The 20772-nt window shown below is 39.1% G+C and overlaps 1 protein-coding gene across 4 annotated transcripts; it reads left to right on the top strand.

Moving 5' to 3' along the window:
* The first annotated feature begins 3462 nt into the window (after positions 1-3462).
* Positions 3463-19311, top strand: LOC105056455 (deSI-like protein At4g17486). Of its 4 annotated transcripts, XR_012138631.1 has the most exons (7): positions 3476-3689; positions 3845-3975; positions 7973-8103; positions 8262-8467; positions 15115-15402; positions 17794-18230; positions 18760-19311. XR_012138631.1 is itself a non-coding variant. In XM_073252033.1 (6 exons), exons 3-6 carry the CDS (start codon positions 8081-8083, stop codon positions 18024-18026), a joined length of 750 nt encoding a protein of 249 aa, XP_073108134.1. In that variant the 5' UTR covers positions 3463-3689; positions 3892-3975; positions 7973-8080; the 3' UTR covers positions 18027-18350. The 4 variants fall into 4 exon arrangements, 3 of the variants coding, with proteins under 3 accessions (XP_073108134.1, XP_019704736.1, XP_073108133.1); XM_073252033.1 differs by lacking the exon at positions 18760-19311 and having other exon boundaries at positions 3463-3689; positions 3892-3975; positions 17794-18350; XM_019849177.3 differs by lacking the exon at positions 18760-19311 and having other exon boundaries at positions 17794-18350.
* Positions 19312-20772: the final 1461 nt, after the last annotated feature.

Below are 20772 nucleotides of genomic sequence, written 5' to 3'. Positions count from 1 at the left end.
ATTCTTAACTATAAGCTATATACTAAAGGTATTTTGAGATCTATACAAGTAGATGAATGAAGTGATTTGAAGTGCTTTGAGAACTGTGTAGTAGGTGATCCTTGTTTATGGTTGTGTACATATGATGCTTTGAGATATGTGTATGGATAGAAGAATGAAGAAGTTTGGAGTGCTTTGAAATTGTGTAATAGATGATCCTTAACTATGGGTCATGTATTAAGGGTTTTTTGAGATTTGCGTAGGCAGATGAATAAAGAGGTTTGGAATGCTTTGAGATTTATGCGATGGATAATTCTTAATTGTGAATTATATATCAAAGATATTTCAATTTGTTTTGCATGAAAAGGTTCCTTTGAAATTTCACCCCGTTCAACACACGTCAAGGATATTCTTATACTACAACCATTTTATGCTATCATATGATGATTATGTGCTATCATTTTATTATTGGAGATAAATGCATGGATACTTTGAAATGATTTGGAAACTTTAGTAGTCGGTTTGAAACTTTTTAAAATTGAGAGGTATCTCAGGAATCTATCCAAAGTTGACGAGGCATCAATATAATTTTTTTTTACTGTATAGATATTTGCTCTTTTTTTTTTTTATCCTTTTATTGTGTGACCTTTGTAGCATCTTGTTTAATAAGATGAACTCATTATTTTCCTTTGTAACAAAAGAGGAGGAAACTTGATTCTCAAATATTGATGCACCATTTTTTAATTTGACATCTAAATTTTATTAATCAGAATTTGAATGGCAATGAGAAATATTTTTAATATCAAAATATGCATTAGTCGATGTGGTATAATTGATTATTTTCATTATCATATTCAAGAAATTTACCAAATTTCACACTCGAGCTTAAATGGAATGGTTGGCCAAGTTTTGATAGCTTGCTTGGAGAGTAGGAAAAAATGAAAAGAATCATTGACCTTGGCCAGACATGCTACAAGTTACATGCTAGTAAAGATCCTAGACAAACAAAAATATTGAACTTTTAATTTTTCTTGGGGATATTAAAACACTTGATTTATTGAATACATGATACAATATCTAAATATATGAGTATGGACAATTTGATAATCTTTGTATCCCAGCAATATATCGTATTTCATGAGTTTAGTAATGCACTGATAGACTTTTGTCTTACCAATCTCTCTCAAAAAAAAAAAAAAAAAAATCAAGAGGATTCATGAGAAAACAATATTTAAATAGATAAAAGAAAATATTTTATTCAATACATCATTCAATAATAGATACCATAAATGCCAATCAGCTGCCTAAGACTCAGATAATAATTACATAGGGCATTTTTAACAAAACCTCATGTAATTCATTGATCTGAATAATCAATCACTAGTCTCCCGATATATTGTACTTTGTCATTTTTTTTTCATCCCGTGCAACCTGGGGATAGATTTTTGCAAAGAATTAAATAAAAAATTTAAAATTCAAAACTGCAAGTAGCATCGATTTGTATCAAGAAATATGAGGTCTTTTATATAAAATATGAGAAGTATTTTTCTTTTAAAAGCACCTTGGATCTTTACTCGAAATTTAATGTATCATAAAGATGTCAACAGCATTATTCCAAAGAATTAACTAGGAACATTCATCAGTGACATGTGCAAACATATTTAGGTTTTGAAGGAGTGCTAAGATATTTGACATATAATTGAGGCAGAGAGGAAAGCATCAGAGGCAGCATTTATTGTGTGCACGTGTGTGTATGCACGTGTCTGCATCTATGCGCATGGGGAGGGGGGCTGGGGTGGTGTTGTGAGGGAGGATGAGGGAAACTAAGCTAGCCATGTACATGCGCTAAAACATGTCCAGGGACGCATGAAAAGCACAAAAGCAACATCTCTTCCTGATTCTTCCACTTAAGAACCATTTGGTTGATTTAGAGGACTCCAACCTAACGAGCTAACCTATTTGATAATTGAGTTGATTTAGATTGGCTTGAGTTTTGGCAAGCCATTAAGCTGTTGGGTTGACGTGATTAATTCCAGTGCGTCTCAGCATGAGGATTTTTGGTCTATTATCATCTCATCATCTCCATAGTCTAGTTCGTGAAATGCATTGGCTTTATGTTATCCTATCATGTCGTTTGACTTAATTTATTGATTGATTTCATCAAATTATGAGACACCTTCAATTTTATCCATCAATTCTTCAAATTCTTTTACTTGTACAGAGATCACAAACCAGCACCAAATTTTGCATTGTGGCCATCTTTTTATCCGTCGCATCCATTGTATATTTCATAATTACAATATTTGCCATTCTCTAGATCATCATGAGTTCATTTGCAAGTTCCACTGGCCCAACATGCACTTGAGCAAGTTGCCAATATGTCACATTCTTCATGAAATCCATATAGTAGCGATCATTAGTAATATTCTATGACTCACTCAAAAACATTATAAAGATTTACATAAGCTACATTTCATGCTTCACATTGTCTAATCATTTGCAGTCGATTATTTAGCGCAAGCTAAAGAAAGATCTACTGCTCAAGTTCAGTCTTGAATTAGAACTTCATGCTGGCAACATCTACTTGGTACTAATGTATTATGAAATAACTGGTAAAGAGATTATGATACTGTTGAAATTTTCTGCTGCGAAACAGAATACCTTGTGACATGCGCATGCTTTTGAATGGTCAGAGTCGTTAGAAGAGGGTTACACATGATTTTGCTCCCTATTATTTGCCAATTTGGATTTGTGATCCTTTTCTGCAGCTATAGAGAGAAAAAAAAATATAAAGCATGAGTTCCATTCTCACGAAATATGGAGAGTTAGAGAAATAATCGAACTTATCAGCATCTCACTACGGAGCGAACAATCGCTGCAAGTGCGCAAAACTCTAAAATCCGTTTAGATTGTAATGGCTTGGATCCTCGGAACAAACATTGTCGGTGTGGACAGTTCACAGCTGGTGATAACCTTTTTATCTTAAACGGCCAAAAGCGCGACAATTCACCCCACTTGTGCTTCCATTATCCCATAAATCAAATACGTACATTTTATGGCACGGCATGTTGGAATGATGGGTTCCAGTTTCAGCTGGGTGACACCGGGCATTTCAGAACTAATGTTGCACGAGGTCTTAACTTTTTCTTTCTGCTTCGCCCTTCTTGCACCAAAAGAAAAAAACGAAAAAAAATATATGTATTATTTATTTATTTATTTTGGATAAACGATATAATCTCTTTACAGGTAAGCTTTCCCACGCATGTATCTTTCCGTGTTTCTCCTATCCTAAACAAGTTCGAATGCAGGATGTTAGAAAATAAAAAGTCCGTCGCAATCAACGGTATTTCCGGTAAGCCCGTAACGGCTCTAAAATTAACCGAAAGAGGCAGAAGCCACGCGTCCGCACAAAAATTGTTTTCTGAAGAGAAAAGCGCTCTGATCGATGGAAGGAAAGATGGAAGGAAAGAAAGCTTGTTGGTTCTTAAAAGAGGGAGGGGGGAGGGACAGGGGAGCCCGGGGGAGGGAGAGAGAGGGAGTCGGAGAGACGGAAAGGCTGAGAGCTCTTCCTCCTCCCAAATCGCAAGAGATCCTCTATCTCCTAACTCCGCTGCAATGCCTCACTCCTCTATACACTCTTTGCCGCTTTAGGGCTTCGGGAGCCCTTCGATCGGCAGCGGAGGTCGTTTTCTTGGGATATTCCTGGGCTGGTAACTCGACTTCCCTCCAATTCTCATGTTCTTGATGCCCTCGTTTCTTGGTATTTTCTTTCTTCAATGTTTTCGGCTTCTGGGTAATTGGATTGTAAAAGCTCAGAGATTGAAGGGGTTAATGGGATTCTGCTTCTTGTTTTATGTTTCTTTAGATCTTTGATTGGAATATTTCCCTTTTTCTTGGCAATGTACATTCAAGAGTGGATTCTGTTCTTGTAATGCGCTGGGCATTCTGCTGAGATCTGCGAAGATCTCATGATTTTCCCAGGAAGAAGATCCCGTGGTAAGTTCTTTCTTTTTTTTTTCTGCGTTTGCTTTTGTTTTCCTTCTGTTGTAATGCCAATCTTGATCTATGAAATACATCACGCGATAGAGAGTTTTTTTTTTTTTTAATTTTCGCTGTCCTTTATGCATAAATGTATTAGTTGCTTAAAACAACTTGATGTAGCTTTCATAGCTGGCGTTTGTACATATATATATTTGTAATATTTAAGTGGCTTGTCTTTATTTTAGTTGACAAAAAAAAAAAGAAAAAGAAAAAGAAAAAGAAGATGGAGTTAAGAAATATATGGGAGGAGTTTGTCCTTGTATATACACGTGTCATCTTTTACTCGATCAATCTAAAAGAGTTACACAGATGCAGGGTAAAAGTATGACAAAGATATAAATGGAACATGCAAAGTGGAAAAGTAACATAGCCGTCTAATAGGGTCATGTAGGAATTGGATATTGCTAACTTTGCAGATCAAATCCTTAATTTTATTGCTTTTGGATATCATGTATGACATACCATTTGATGTCATGTCATGATAATATAGAAACTCGAAATGGTTAGCATGTCTGCTTTCACTACCCCCAGCTTTTCATAAAGTAACATAATCAGCTTTCTTCTTGATCATATCATTCATAAGATAAATATTTAGTTTAATGCTAGCACAACTTTTCATTTAAAAGGCAGATAGGGCAGTGATACTCCACTTCTCTTGGATTGTCCAAAGACAATAGTATTATGAAAATCAAGATTGCTCGAGTCATTGGTTGTAGTTGATTTTTGCCAAACCAATGGTTGTCTAAGTAATTCAAGATTTATAAGAAGATCTCCATGTTAAAATCTTGCCATAGGCTGCACACGTAGCAAGGTAACTAGACCTTTGCAGAGGATTTCAGGATATGTTGATTAATTTCTGGACTTCCAGTAAACTACAGCTTTTGCATGAAAGATACAGTGCCGGTTACTAGATTGCTGATAATTGGTATAATCAAGGTTTTAAATCCTATGGGATAAAAGTGTTTCGGTTTCTTTATGGAACAGGATGCTCCGCTGTCCAATCCCATCCCGGCAATCAAGATTTTCCGTATCATGTTGAACCGGCCGTTACACCCCATATCGTGTTGGACCGACGGGGAACCGGCACGGTTCGGCCGGTAAATTTGGTACACTGGTGGTACGGGAGGGAAAGAGAGAGAAAGAGAGGGAAAGTGAGAAAGAGAGAGAGAGAGAGGAGGAGAGGGAGGGAGATAGGAGTCATCAGAGGTTGACGGTGGTCGGTTGCGGTCGTCGGAGGGCTTCCGAGCCCCGTATCGTCCGATAGGACTTTCAAGAGAGTGAGAAAGAGAGAGAGAGCGCTTGGGGGGAGCGATCTACCGGACGGACGGCGCCTCCGTCGCGAGGCCCCCAGTGGCCGGTGAGCTGACACCGACGACCTGAGGGCGATCGAGCGGGCGGAGCCCCTCTGCGGCTTCACCCCCTTCTTTTTGGAAACAGGTCGTCGTTTGTTTTTATTTTTATTTTTTTGATTTTAAACTGATGAAGTCGGCAACCCAGTTGCCGACTTCAGAATTTTTTTTTTTTAAAAAAAGTCAAAAACTGTGAAGCTGGCAAACTATTTGCCGGCTTCATTTAAAACCAAATTTTTTTAAAAAAACTCACGAAACAGGGGCGTCGCCCCTATTTCACGCCTGCAGCGCTGCGCCCGTGGACTGCGCCTTCTGGCTGCCACGGCGGCCAGCCGAAGGCTGTCTGGCGGCCTCGCCGGCTCCTTCACCTCCCTCTTTTTCTTTCTTCATCCTCTTTCTCTATTTCTCTCTATTTTTCTCTATTTCTTTCCTTTTCTTCTTCCGGTTCGAATCTGCTTACCTTTGTTGATTCATCTTGATTCGGTACGGTACGAAATCATACCGAATCGTACCTTCGACCAGCTGATACGGCCGGCAGTACCGGCTCAGAAAATCTTGCCGGCAATAGTCCCAGTCATGCATTCCAGTGGATATCCTCTGACTCTCTCCCTTTTTTTCTTTCTCTTTTTCTTATTCTTTTCTTTCTTGTCTTCTGCCTTCGTTTCTTTTTTCTTTCTTTTCTTCTCCCATCCTTTCTTTTTTCATTTTTCTTTTCTTTCCTTTTATTTTTTCCTTTCCTTTATCTTTCCTTTCTTTCCTTCTTTCCTTTCTTCTCTTTTTGTATGGATAGGTTTCGGAGTCCCAAATCCATCATGGTCCCTTTTTCTTACAGGAATAGGAATGGGATGGCCAGGATGCCACCATCAGAACGTTGGGTATAGTAATTAGTAAATTAATATAAGCCTTCAGCTTTTGTTTTGATGATTTGGGAAGACCCGTGTTAGGGATAAATTGAGATATGGATGGTTTAGTGAACAATAATGAGATGACATCATTGAGAATCTGGATAGATTAATGCCATAGATGGGCAATATGAGCTATATTTGGATGTTCCCTATTGAAGTAGACTAATCTCCTGACCATTCTCTTTTGCAGAGTTAGATTAAATATTCGTCGCCATACTATAGGGTCAAGTAGTATGGTGTGCTTGTCATGTTTGATGTTATTATGTGATCACAGGTCATTTTTGATATTTGAATTGCATACTGATTCATCACAGAAAGCCCCCAACAGAGAATGACAAGATAACTCCTGCATTTGGAAAAAGTTATAAAGATCTTCCATTAAGCATTCTACAACTTGGTTACTTTTCCCACCATCAAAATATTTTATGGACTCAAGTTATGAATACCAAGCCAATTTATTTTTGTTGGTGGGTGATGCCTGGAAGCAGTGGCGGAGCGTAAGAGGGACCAAGGGGGGCCATTGCCCCCTCCAAAAAAAAAATAAAATACTTATTACCTATATATTTATATATATGATGGCCCCTCCAATATTTTTATCTTACGCACATTACGAGTCCACCAGTTTGAGAAAAGACTATATAATTAATTTATATATTAATTTTTTATTGAAAATAATAAATTTTTTAAAGAAAAAACAGTTGTTTAGTTCTTCTTTAACCCTTTATTTATTCTTTAACCTTTAATGTGGAAGAGATTATTGAGATTTTTACATAATCAAAATCATTTTGCAGATGGCATAAGGCAATATTTTTTACTTATTTTTGTTTATACATAAAATTAAATATTTATTGATATTTTTATAATATTTTTGGATATATATATATATCTTTATTTTGTTATTTATTATAAAATATTTTATTTAAAAAAATATTAATAAATTATTACTTTGTCCTCCCAACATTTGATGTCAGGCTTTGCCATTGCCTGGAAGATTGATACCAAGTTATGCAAAGCATACATGAGGTGCTGGTTTCCTCCCATATTATGCCTTCATTTTGGTTGGAAATATTAACATCCACTTTGGGTAGGAACTAGGAAATATAGACATCCACCTGGAATATATGTGATTAATCCATGTCCATATGTGCAACCCAGTGCATGCTGAATACTTTCTGTAACTTCCATATTGCTCTGTATTGAAGTAAGGAATCTACTAATCATGCAAATGATAGTGGGACAATATTTGTTGATGAAAATTATCGGTTTTGTTTAAGTTTTACTTACATGTTCTTCTTTTGTCCTGAGAATTTGTCCTGCATTTGTTCCGTTATAAAAGTCTGTGGAAACACCCTGTGACTAATTTTTCTATTAAATTGGGTGACATGTGTGGGCACATGTTGTTGTAAAGAAAGGACACCACCAATTAGCCAATGATGTATTGTCTTGGACTTTTCTGGCTTGTTTTGTTTTTTATCACCCTTATATCCTCTATCTTGATCTTCACTTTTAGACAAAATCATTGTTTTAGTTTTACATAGAATATAACAAGTTTTCATCAATCATCACTACTTATGAAACTTCTAGATCTCATTTGATGTTATCTTATCTTTCAACAATCATCACTACTTATGAAACTTCTAGATCTCATTTGATGTTATCTTATCTTTCAACTCTAAGTTGTGCATCTGTCGTTTGCAGTTTTGTCTGTGATTTTGTCTGTTGACAGCAAAGCTGCCATTTTGTTCCTTCAATATGCGGTGAGAAGGTGCTAGGCGGTCAAAGTATTCTTGTACCAATAGCAGAAATATGAAGTCAGGCTCAAAGAAGGGGTGAGACTCCATATTGTCTCTACTTGATGATACTTCTTCACCTTGAATTCCACTTGTGTTCTTTTAAAGTTTGCAACTGCTATTTGGTTTGCCAAAAGGCCAGCTTTTGGTTGTTTTTACATGTCTTTGGGTTTATTAAACTTTTTTTCTGTCATCAGAAGAAATACAAAGTTGGGCTTGCTGAAGAGTTGGCCTCTTCGCCTGAGAGGCAAATCTTCCACTCGTTTCTGTATGTTCCCCAAGGTTCGTTCAGCCGAGAGAACAGATGGAAATGCACCAGTTTATCTGAATGTGTATGACCTTACATCTGTGAATGACTTTGTTTATTGGGCAGGCATTGGAATATTCCATTCAGGGGTTGAAGGTATTTCTAGCTATTCCTTGACTACTATATTTCATTATTGGGACTACTACCATTGCTTGAAATGCATGTGCATGTCCATTGGTCCTTTAGATGAACTGCTTAGTTTGATGAAATATGTGTATTTTTAAGTTTTTGTATCCTTTGCATTGTTTCGCTGTGTGAGCTATGAGACTAATTGAGTTTCAGTGGCTGCAGATGAAAGATATGGTTTTCATGTATTTGTGGAATGTGGATATACATGCTCAAAAATGTTTATTGGCCTCTTAAATCTTTAAACGTAAACTTAAGTAGCTATATGCAAATGCTTAATTATTTTTATTTTAGTATATTTTTGTCTTGCAAGGAGCACTAATTTTTCAAAGTTGCTAATAACATCGTGAGCAGGCTAACATAATTTTATGCGGCACTCCGTAGATTGTGTCCCTTGATTTCTTATCAACCTTTGCATTTGTTTTAGACAGCAAGAAATGTAAAGGTTTTAACAAAATGCAACCGGCCAAGATTAGACAGATGTATCAGAAAGGCACAGGAGGGAAAAAACCTACAACTTGGGGAGTACCCCTCACTATCAAATAGTGACACCAAGAGTCCACCAACAGGTGATGGTACTCTTGGGTGAACACTTGGTATGTAGTCTGTTATGGTACACCCCCTACCCTACAAGAAAATTCTCCTCTGTATTGGCCTTTTGCAAATCATATTAAAAGCCCATAACATTACTATGCTCACACTAAGTGGAAGGCACTCAACTTTTTATGTTTGCCAAGCACTAGTTATAAATCATCCAGCTCTTAGCAGTTTGGATATCCCTTGGAAGGAAATTTTTAGTTCATGGAACAAGTGGATACACTTAGGTTCCTAAAAGACCATTTGTATATCATTAGAACTTTTGATTTTAGGTATCCCATGGAGGAAATCATTGATTAAACTACCAGTATTATACCTAGGATGAGAAACATTAAATTCAAGAAACCGCCCAGTTTTATAACAGATTCCATCATCCAACTAACTATTCTTATGAATGACCTCAGGCCACTCAGATATTGAGGTCATGGGAGAAAATATATTTTTCTTGTAATGCCTTTTTAGAGATCAAAGGAATCCCATGGGTGATTTTGGAAAAAAAAAACTCATGAGAGATGTACCAGCTGAAAATTCTAGCAGCTGAAAACAAGGAATAACAATTCTACCGGCTGAACATATAATATATTTCACTAATTGCTTGGTATGCTACACAAATACGGTAGTCATAATCTTATACAAAATTATCATTTTGCACTTGCACTGTGCATGATTCCTAATTTAACCTCCATTTTTTACTATTGGCACTTCTCCTTAAGCTTTTTATAGCTGGATTTGTTACAACACTAGCATATTTGATCTTCTCACAGTTTAGTAACCAATGCAAATTAAGGTTTGCTGTGCCAGTATCGGGTCCCAGATCGATTGGCTGGTGATATGGTTAGGTATGCCCCCATTCCGTTTCATATCGTGCTCGAACTGACATAGCAGGGTAGAGGAAGAATGAGAGAAAGGGAGAGAGATGGGGGAGGGATGGAGAGGGAGCCTTTAGAGATTGCTAGAGACTCGCTAAGGCTGCTTGAGGGCCAGCGAGGAGTGGGGAGGGAGAAGAGGGGAGAGAGAGAGAGCCTCTAGAGACCACTGGAGGACCGGAGGAGGCGCGATTGAAACAAGGGTGGAAACCCCCATTTCATTTTTTATTTTGGGGACATCAGGTGAAATCGACAATAGCATTGCCTACTTCACTTAATCCCCTTTTGTATTTTGTTGATTTCACCTGATGTCGCCAAAATAAAAAAAAGGGGATTAAGTAAAGTCACACGATCTCTCCAAGATAAAAATAAAATGGGGTCTTCCATCCTAGTTATGATCAGGCCTCCTCCGACCCTCTAGTGGGCGTAGTGGCCTTCTGGCAGCCTCTGGAGGCTCCCTCTCCCTCTCCCTCCTTCCCCATCTCTCTCTTTTCTTCTTTTTCCTTCTCCCTCCCCCCCTGCTCATTGGTGTATTGTTTTGAAAGCCAGAACTATCCTGGTCCACCTAGGTATGGTTTGGCATGCTCCCAACCGAGCGGTTTGGGACCATTCCGCAATTATTGTATGTATTACACTAAGTCACTAACAACAAGCTTCTCTAGATGAAGTTGCAAATCAATTTCAATTTCTTTGGTTTGAACAAAGAAGATGATTTTAGTGGATTAAAGGATACCAATGTCATGACAACATGCCATATCAATGAGGCAAGAGAAAAAGCAAATGACCCCCCTAGTTGGAGTTGCAAATTGTTTGAGACGATTTCATTGTTGGACATGAGATTGGCTCGATGAATTGCATTGATTTTGAATCAGGTCAGAAAAGTATGATTTTTCAGAAAGCTATCATGTTAGATGTATGTAGATCATGGGCAAATAAATTGAGATTGTGAAATCAGAAGTAGAAGTAAAAGCTGAATAATTGATAAAGAAAACACATACAAAATTTAGGAAATTGGAAAAGATCTGACATAGTCGGGCATCCATGGAGATCCAAAAAGGAAACAAACTTGTTGCAAGATTGGTGAGGGAATAAGGTATAAGCCCCATTGATGTGGATCTAGAGAGTTAAAGACATGAGCATCTAAATAGTAAAGTACTAATGTGGCATTGAGTGTTGAATTGCTCTAGACTCCAATATTTATGAGAATAAGGATATACTAGTGGTGAGGAGCATAACGAACAAAGCATCATCTTTTGGTGAATCATTTAGAGAACTTATTACGGAGCAACATTGATCAGAATTTCTTGTTCTTGAACTTTTGGCATTCACCATGTCAAAGTTAGTGTCACAACTGTATAGATACTTAAGTTGTACATTATTTTCTTTTGACAGACTTAGTCTTGATCAAGGTTTGCCGAATTGGTACCAGAGGGGATGTGCCAACTGGTAATTGGTTCGGCATGGTATGATTTGTATCATGCCATTCTGGGGGGTACCGACTTAGGAAGAGTTGGTGAGGGAGAAAAGGAGGGAGGGAGAGAGAGGGAGGGAGAGGGGGAGGGGGAGTGAGGGAGGGAGAGGGAGAGGGATTTGGGGTTGGAAAGGAACCTGAGGAGGGATTGAAGAAAAGGGGAGGTGGAGAAGAGCTTTGAATGGGGAGGGAGGGAGAGAGAGGGAGGGAGGGAGTTAGAGGGAGGATTTGGGGTGGAAAACCCTAGGAGGAGGGATCAAAGAGGAGAAGGGGAGGTAGAGGAGGGTTTCGAACGGAGGGATAGAGAGGAACTTAATGGTGGGATGTGCTCTCAGACAATTGTGAGTGATTGCCGGGTGGGGGGGAGGGGGTCGAACATTTTGATTGGCTGGAAGGGAGGGGCGGTTCTAGAACGAAGCAAGAAAGCAAGGGAAGGGGTGACTCGAACTACCTCGAATATATATGATGAATTGTGCCATCCTGGACTGGTCTAGTTTGATACATTCTGAACCGGCCAGTTTGTCACAGTTATGATCACCTTCATTAAGGAGGTTTGGATATTTATGATGATTGTGTCCATGCAAGGAAGGCTAAGCTATGCCAAACCAAGCGCTTTGGGATGTACAGAACTGGATTAGCCAGGGATAGCATAATTCATCCATTTGGTTCGAGATGGGCCTTGATTTCAGTCGCCTCCCTCCACCTCCATTCGCTTAAATTTCGCATTCTCTTAATGGTTCACTGCCCCCTCCCTATATTCCATTGCCCCTCACCTGAAGGTTGTTCGAGAGCAGCCTCCAACCCCCCCCCCCAACCCAAAAAAAAAAAGCCAGTCGCTAATTCCTCCCCCTTTGACCACTTCAATAGTTAGAAAGCATCCCTTTATTGGTAAGTCCCTTCTCCCTCCCTCTTTCTCTCTGTCTGGTTGGAGTTAGGGTTTCTCTTGCCCCCCCTCCCTCCCTCTCTCCTAGTTTTCCCTTTATCTCAGGCTTTTCCTATGTCACAATCTTTTATTTTCCATTTCGATCTCTCTCTTTCTCTAAATTTTGAATTTTGAACTAAAGTCAGTAAACCATCTGCTAACTTCAGTTCAAATTTGAAAATAAAATGGTTATCTAAAACGGATTGGAATGGCATGGTACCAGTCAAGGTCTGCAAAATCGGTACCGGTGGCCGGATCGGCCGGCCGGCGGTACGGTTCGGCACACCTCCGTTTCGTTCCGAACCGAGGTAAACCGATGAAGGAAAACAGAGCCGAACCGAAGAAGAAAAAGAGAGAAAGAGAGAGAAATAGAGAGAGGAAGAAAGAAAGAAAAAGAGAGAGGGGAGTCTGTCGGAGGGGCCGTCGGAGGGCCTCCGACGGGCCGTCGTGGCCCGCAGGCAGCGTTTACGGCCCCCGCGGCTCCGCGGCGTGAAACAGGGACGATCCGCCCCTGTTTCCGTGTTTTTTTTTAAAAAATATTTTTTAAAATGAAGCCGGCACTGGGTTTGCGGACATCACTTAAGTGAAGCCGGCAAACCCCATGCTGGCTTCATTTAAAAAAAATATTTTTTAAAAAAATGGGAAACAGGGGCGGATCGCCTCTGTTTCACGCCGCGGAGCCACGGAAGGCGTTTACGCCGCCTGACGGCCATGACGGCCCACCGGAGGCCCTCTGACGGCCCTCCGGCTGACCTCCCTTCCTCTTTTTCTTCCTCTCTCTTTCTCTTCCTCTCTTTTCCTTGTTTTCTCTCTTTTCTTCTCCGCCACCGGCATGTGCCGTTTTCCATGCCGGAACCATCTCGGTTCTCCATCGGGACGGTTCGGCACACCCCATACCAGGCGGTTCGGCCCGATACGGCATTCCTTGGTACCAGTATTGTATTGTATCATACTGTCAGACAATTAGTATGGGTCCTGGTCTCGATACAGCCGACCTTGCATCCATGTGATCTAAATGAAGTGAAGCTTGGGTTTTAGATGAAAAATGGAACACAACAAGAACCCTAGATTTGGAATAGAAGAAATCTGAGACACACACACACACGGACGCACGCACGCATGGCACACGCACACGCACACGCGCGCGCATGCACACGCACATGCAGGCACACGGACGCACGCACACGCACACGGACGCACGCACACGCACACGGACGTGCATGCATATATATCATAATGCATTGATAAGGTAAGCAGCCACACACACACACTTATATATATATCATAATGCGTTGATAAGGTAACCAGCCTTGAATTGAACTGATATGGCTGTTGATCATTGTTAAACCTTTCCTACCATTGAAACAATTGTCATAACTCATATCTTTCTCCAAAAGAGTTTCTTTTTTTTTTTTCCTGCTTTTTTGAGGAATATCTTTCTCCAAAGAAGTTGCATAAGACACACACACACACACACACACACACACTCATTTATATATCATAATGCATTGATAAGGTAAGCAGCCTTGAATTGGTTGGTGCACAGGATAAGCAAAGATATTGGCAGGAACTGATATGGCTATCGATCATTGTTAAAACTTTCCTACCATTGAAACAATTGTCATAACTCATATCTTTCTCCAAAGGAGTTTCTTTTTTTTTTTTCCTGCTTTTTTGAGGAATATCTTTCTCCAAAGAAGTTGCATAAGACTAATCAATAATTATTTTAAATTTTGTTTGTGAATGTCTAAAATACATGGGCACAGCAGAAATTCTCTGAGGATTTCTTTAATGTTAAGGGGCCTTTTTGGGTTGCTTACTATTAATGTTGTCTGGAGGCTTTTGGAATTGCTTGTTGTTACTGCTGTCTTCACTTAAAATTGCAGTGCAACAAGAATTGCAGCAATTTAAGTTGCAGTTAACATGTTTGGTATGGCTGCAGTTTCAGCTGCAGGCTTAGGGCTTGCATGTTGATGTTAGCACATTGGTATTTGGAGATGCTGGTTTCAGGGCTTATGGGTGTTGAGCTGATGGGATCTGCCAGTCTGTGGGTGGGATGCATGATAATTTTCAATCTCCCTGCAAGTAATATCCTGCTAATCAACTTATGGCTAATCTGGCCATCGGTCAAGTTGCTGAATATGAGCCCAAGTTGCAACTCCAAATACCATGAAGACTTGTTGAAAAATAATTCTTCCCGCTGTTCTCAAGAAAAAAGTGATTTGTGCATTGCTATGATAGAAATAACTATCCCAAGTATGATATAAAAAATGCAGGTTCATGTATTGATGTGACATGATCACTGTAGGAAGCTGTATTCGATTTGATGAATTAATGCTTATTCATTTGTTGCTTCTAGGTCGCTTGGAATTCTGGTATTAAAAAAAGAAAAAAACAGCAGCAGGACATGTGCACTGCACATTTAAGGAGTATAAAATTTAAAACTTTTATATATGAAAAGTGCGGATAAAAACAGTGGGATCTTTCAGTATTTTTCCCTTGCCTTATCGTTGTTAAAATGAGTAATTAAAATCTAATTATTTTTGTTTCCTTTTGTGAAAGCTAGAATTTGATTATCTTGTAAAAAGTTGGGTTTCTTTAATTAGGAGTTAGCCATGTATTGCAAGAGATGCAGAAGGGTATTTTGAAAGAAAAAATGACAGATGGAACTGGAATGGAATGCTCCTCAAATTCAAAATTGTCATTTTTATATATAGCAGATAAGTATTCTAGAATGTCCTAATGCTTTACATATTTACAGTTCATGGCATGGAGTATGCATTTGGTGCACATGACTACCCAACTAGCGGTGTCTTTGAAGTTGAGCCTCGCTCTTGTCCAGGCTTTAGATTCCGGAAGTCAATATTCATGGGCACAACATGTTTAGACCCTATTCAGGTCAGAGAGTTTATGGAGCTCAATTCTGTAAACTATAATGGAGATGACTACCATTTGATTGTGAAGAACTGCAACCATTTCTGTGAGGATATCTGTTATAAGTTGACAGGCAATTCAATTCCAAAATGGGTCAATCGACTTGCCAATATAGGTAATTTCATTTTTTTACTGCTTTTTTTGCTATGTTTAGGTGATACATCATAGCCTACTGATGCTGCCTTGGATTGCCTCTTCATCTCAACTACCTCGTTGGGAAATCACAAGTTTGTTATTGGGGCAAACATAAAGTTGAAAATTGGGAAAATTGCAAAACATTTGGCAAGGTATAATTAGCTGGGAAGTAAAAATATTATATTAAATGGAAAAATTGCAAATATGTGTGAAATAATTATGCATACGTACACACATGCACTCTTGCATGCATGTTGCAATAGAAAGCATGGTACAATCAATTGAGTACTAGATGAAAACTCATTAAAATTCTCTCTCTCTCTCTCTCTCTCTCTCTCTCTCTCTCTCTCTCTCTCACGTGTGAGAGTTCTTAAATAATTTGAGATGGTTCTTTTCTTTTGATAACTACTGATTAGGAATGTATACTCACTGAATCTTGGCCAATATCGAATCCATAAATAATTTGTAAACCTCATGGTAAATGATGTAATACTACCTATGTTCCATGGTTTCTGTTTAACAGCTGATCTGTTTATTCATCTTTAGCTATTTAGCCATATACATAATCAGGTGTGAGATTTCTTGAATCCTTCATCTCACTGATCTTCTGAGAAGGTAGGCTTGACACAGATGGTGCAAGCACTGTTTGTATGCTTATGCTTCAGATTTATGGTTCACACTGTATGACCATAAGACAAATAGATTCTTGATTTGCACCATCCATTAGATCCAGTCAAGCACATTTAGTGGTAAAACATGCAACCTTGCTGTACACTGGAAAAAAAAGTAACGGAAGTGTTACACCGAACAATTTGGTGTACAGGTTCACATATTTAATTTGCCAATAATTGGATAGATGCCACGTGCACAACTTAGTATAAGCTTGTTATCAGCTTCCACATGCATAACATGCAGACTCACAAGTCACAAGTACATTGTCTCACATGCCGATCATACAATTTTGTCTTTTATGCATATAAACTTTTGCAACTACCATGTCTAGGGGGCTGTACTTAAAAACCTTTTCCGTGCCTTGATGATTCAAAGAAATAAGTGATAATGTAAGAGCCTCCTAGAAGTCCCAATACAAGGCTGAAGGTGTGACACCCATATTCTTTTGCGGCAATTTATGATCTTACTAAATTGAATTGTTCCATACTACCTATTCCATTTGTCTTATCCTTGTGACGGCAAGAGCAATGGATCAATGCTGTCATTTCCTTCAATAATGTAATATTTGGATTAGTATTTTATGGAGTCAGTGCCTCTTTCTTTAAGTAATTTTGAAAGTTTGACAGGCATGTCTTGTGTGATTCTTGACTAGGAAAGTATCATGCATCATGCTGGTTTTAGCACTTTACTGTGTGGAATTCTCATTCCAGGTAGGGCACAGTGTGTCGTCGTGTCATTGCTACACTTTGTGTGTGTTGTGGTAGGGAAAACTGTTTATTAGAAAATTTGCGACTATCATGCTAAATAAATATGTTAACTTACTCCTAACCACTTTATCCTGGAATAAACTACTCCACCCTCTATAGGGTGGAATAGTTTCTACAGATTAGGTGAAAGAGTATATTTACCGAATTTTGAAAATGCCCAATTTGCCCATGTCAAATTGGTTATTTTTCTAGCATTTGGTAGGTTAATATAGAATAAATGGTTTAAAGGGGCATTATTGCATTGAACCCTCCTATAGCTACAAACCAATCCCAGCCTTTGTTACTTAGCTTATTATTAATTTTGTCACAGGCCTGTGTTATACGCTTTTAACTAATTAATAGAGGTCTAGCATTATAAACAATCCTTGGTACTTGCGATGATTGCTATTGTTTAACATCCATGCGTACATGTTTATAAGACCAAACACATGAAAACAAGAAAATGAGCATAAACGTTCCTTTTAGATCTCATGTCATCAAAGAGGTATTAAATAATGATTACTACCAAGTATATGGTACATCTGAATCTTAGATTCTTAAATATAACAGCATTGATATCTCTATCCTGTGCTGTAGTTTGTTAACTGTGAACACTGAGATTGACTAATGAAGTTAGAATGTGGTGCTTAAGTGGGCTAACCCACAAGGTGCAATGATTTAGCCATATTTTCATTTTACAATTTTCAGATGGCACCATGCAGCTGCTAATTAACCCAATTAACATGCAAATTCCAGATCATGCTTTACTTGCCACTTTATGGTTCTCTTATTGTCCCATCAGGTTTGGGGACTGCAGTTTTCCCAAAGTTTGTGGCTGCAATGTCCGCACCATGTCTATTAGTTACACTTGTTTGTTATGTAAGCTCTTTTTATAAGCTTTCAGCCTAAACTATAATAGTGTATCATAATTATCTGTTTGGAATATTATTCAGGCTCCCTTTGCAGCTGCATCCTGCCCGAGGCCTTTCAGATTTCTGCTGTTCGTCATGAGCCTGATTTCCAAGCAGATGATGGTGAGACGATGAAGTTGACAAGCAGTTTTAGCTGCCTAACTTCGGTCTCCATGCATCAGAGGCAGTTGGCAGCCTCGTCCGTCTTCTTGAGTTCTCCCCTGAAAGGTTGCTTTCAACCATGGGAGTTCAGCAGGTCTGGTTCTGTCCATTGAAGGAGAGGTAACGCTGCTTGTCCGGTTGGTCAAATCCCATGGCTTTATAGCAAAACGGTTTCAGACCTTTGGAGAATTCAAGCTTATTTCGCTTTTGGCAATCTTTAGCAATCTATAACTTTCATGCTGGTTGTGGAAAAACGGATTCTGAGTGTTCAGAATGCTGAAAGAAGCAACAAATGTTGTATAGTTTTCTTTGTTCAGGTTGGTCTCTGTCGCTTCTCTAGCTCTTTGGTCTGCAGGTACGTAGACTTGTAAGGTGCTTTTGACCGTCACATTGGGGAGCCCAAATAAGTTTAATCTGCTATTCTTGTTTTCCCAATATGATAATGCCTAGCTACATTTTCTCAAATTCGGTTGCTACCAGAAGTCTATTCATTCTATCTGCAGTCTTCCTATTTGCTTATGCTTCTTCCATCGGAATGAGTGATGCAAGAAGACTGCAGATGCGTGGAACTGGAGCCCGGCATGTTCACCCGCTGGGCCGAGTGTTCGCTCACGGAAGTCTTTTGCCTTTAGAGGAAAAAAGCATGGACAGGATTCAAACCTGCAGCCTTTAGGTCATGAGCTTGATGAGTCAATCAATTCTTCTACGCTGCTTGTTTCCCTAACCCTCTTCCCACGGAAATAGCTAGAACTAAATGCAGAAAATATAGAAAGATATCTCATAATGTATTTCATCAGAAAACTGATTATGCTCTTGCTACAGTATCTACTCGTTACAAAATTTCAGGTGGGCTCAAGAAGCGGAACTACTAAGACCCGCAGGGGTGATTTTTGGCTGGATGTCATCTGGAACAGAGAGTACGATAGGGAACTTCAATGGTTCTTACTACTATTGAGTAAGCTGGTTTTGCTGCACAAAAACCGTTTGAAGTTTTATTCAGGTAATGTGTAAGTCAGGTGGCAATCTCTCTTTTGCCAACGCTGGAGGGGATGACTAGGTTTCTGTATGATTAGTGGCTCTTCTTTCAATTGACATTGGGAAAGCAATGAAGGAGCATGCAGAGGAGGGATCTTGTATGCAGATCTGTTTTTGCCTCATGAGAAGAGATCTCAAGAAACAAAGGCCGAGGCTGTGGTGTGCCTAATTCATTCATCGCGCTTCCGTAGCAAAGGAGGAAAGGTTGATTTATAACACATGCTGGATGAAATGATGGGTTCATATGCGCAAAGAAATTTCCTGAATTTTCCTTCTATATTTTTATGCTGAAGTTCTATTTGTGGTTTAACCAGGGTAGTAAATATACCAAAAAAAGTTGAAAATTCTTGGAAATGGGATTGACTTGTTGCTTGGGAATGTAATAGCCGAGTCAAATATCAGAATTTTCCTTTTTGCTAGCATCGTAGCTACGGGTAAGTTTGTTTTGGCAAACATAACTGTGCGAGTTTACATTTCACGCTTCTTTTGTGACAAGTGCTGCGGGGTGTTTGTTCACTGCACAACAAGTTTTCAGATGTGGCACAAGGGGTTTGTTGCGAGTCACATGAATTGTTTTGAGAAACAAGAAGTAAGTCACTTCCCTCTTGAGAATTGCATTCAATATTTAGAAGGGTAACAGAGGTAGGAGAATATGAAAGAGAAGATAAGACATTAAAAGTCTGTAATGGCCAAACCAATGGCAACGTGCATGAAGAAGTCCTATCAAGGTGCCCAAGGAACCACACCCCAAATGGAGAAACCAACATCCTGCATTAATTCCCCTCATGCGTTAAAATAAGGAAGTAGACAGTGTCCCTCCACCCAAGCCGAGATGATGTCCCGAAGAGAGTTCAGAGCCACGGCAGGTCGCAGCATCATTTTTACAGGGGAAAGGCCTCTTCCAGTTCCATTATCGCAGGCCCCTATCCCTTAAAAGAGTTCCCAAGTCGACTCAAGTAAGCCTAAAGTTTCTGTTATCTGCTAACCGTATTCAATTTCCAACTGTCTGAATAGTTTATTTAATCGATTCGCTCCCCACAGACACCAGCATCTAATGGCCAAGAGGCGTTCCAATGCAGGGAAAAGACGAGAAATGATTTTATGCTTCCTCCAGACTTTCAATCTAATGAAGCAGTTTAAAAACCTTCTTCCTGCATGCATTACAGAGCATGCCCACTTTGAAAACGAAACGCCGCTTTGCTTATGCTATCTTCTTGACTCTTTCTCTTCACCAAATAGTACAATCAAATTTAGGAATGCATTCACAATAAGAGTATCTTTTCAGGTATCTCTTTTTTCCATGCTCTTAGTTGTTTGGAAAAGTCTCTTCAGTTTCGATGAATTGTTCAACGATTGCAGTGTAGTTGCTGCCAACTGGTACCAACCAACTTTGGAGCGTTCTTGCAATTTTTCTTACCATTTCTGCTACACATTTTGCTTCAAACTGAAAAACTCTCTGATTCCTTTCCTTCCAAAGGAACCAACAAGTAGTGGCGACAATGTTTGCCAAAGAAGATGATGGGATATGTTCGGAGTTCTGCTTCTTCCATCTATTCCAGAGCTCATAAACTGATGAAGGCAAACTCTTAATGTTGAAGCTTTGTAATAGAAGAAACCAGCATTTTCTAGAGTATGAACATTATACGAAGAGATGGTCAGTGGTTTCACAGCTATTGAAGCATAAAGGGCAATGACTTGGGCCTGTGATACCTTTCTTCTCCAAGTTTTCTGCTGTCAATATTTTATTATTGTAACATAGCCAAGTAAATAGCTTCACTTTTTCAGGAAGAGGAAGCTTCCATATCTCCTTGCTAATGTGGGAGA

This window comes from Elaeis guineensis, chromosome 2 (assembly GCF_000442705.2).
Source record: "Elaeis guineensis isolate ETL-2024a chromosome 2, EG11, whole genome shotgun sequence".
Taxonomy (NCBI): domain Eukaryota; kingdom Viridiplantae; phylum Streptophyta; class Magnoliopsida; order Arecales; family Arecaceae; genus Elaeis; species Elaeis guineensis.
The sequence above is the reverse complement of the archived record's forward strand: the minus strand, read 5'-3'. Positions and strand labels throughout refer to the sequence as shown.

Excerpts from the sequence above, each read along its gene's own strand:
- LOC105056455 (XM_073252033.1), top strand. The coding sequence starts at position 8,081 with ATGAAGTCAGGCTCAAAGAAGGG. Across the intron at positions 8,468-15,114 it reads ATTCCATTCAGGGGTTGAAG|TTCATGGCATGGAGTATGCA; the intron begins GTATTTCTAGCT and ends ACATATTTACAG. Across the intron at positions 15,403-17,793 it reads CAATCGACTTGCCAATATAG|GCTCCCTTTGCAGCTGCATC; the intron begins GTAATTTCATTT and ends AATATTATTCAG.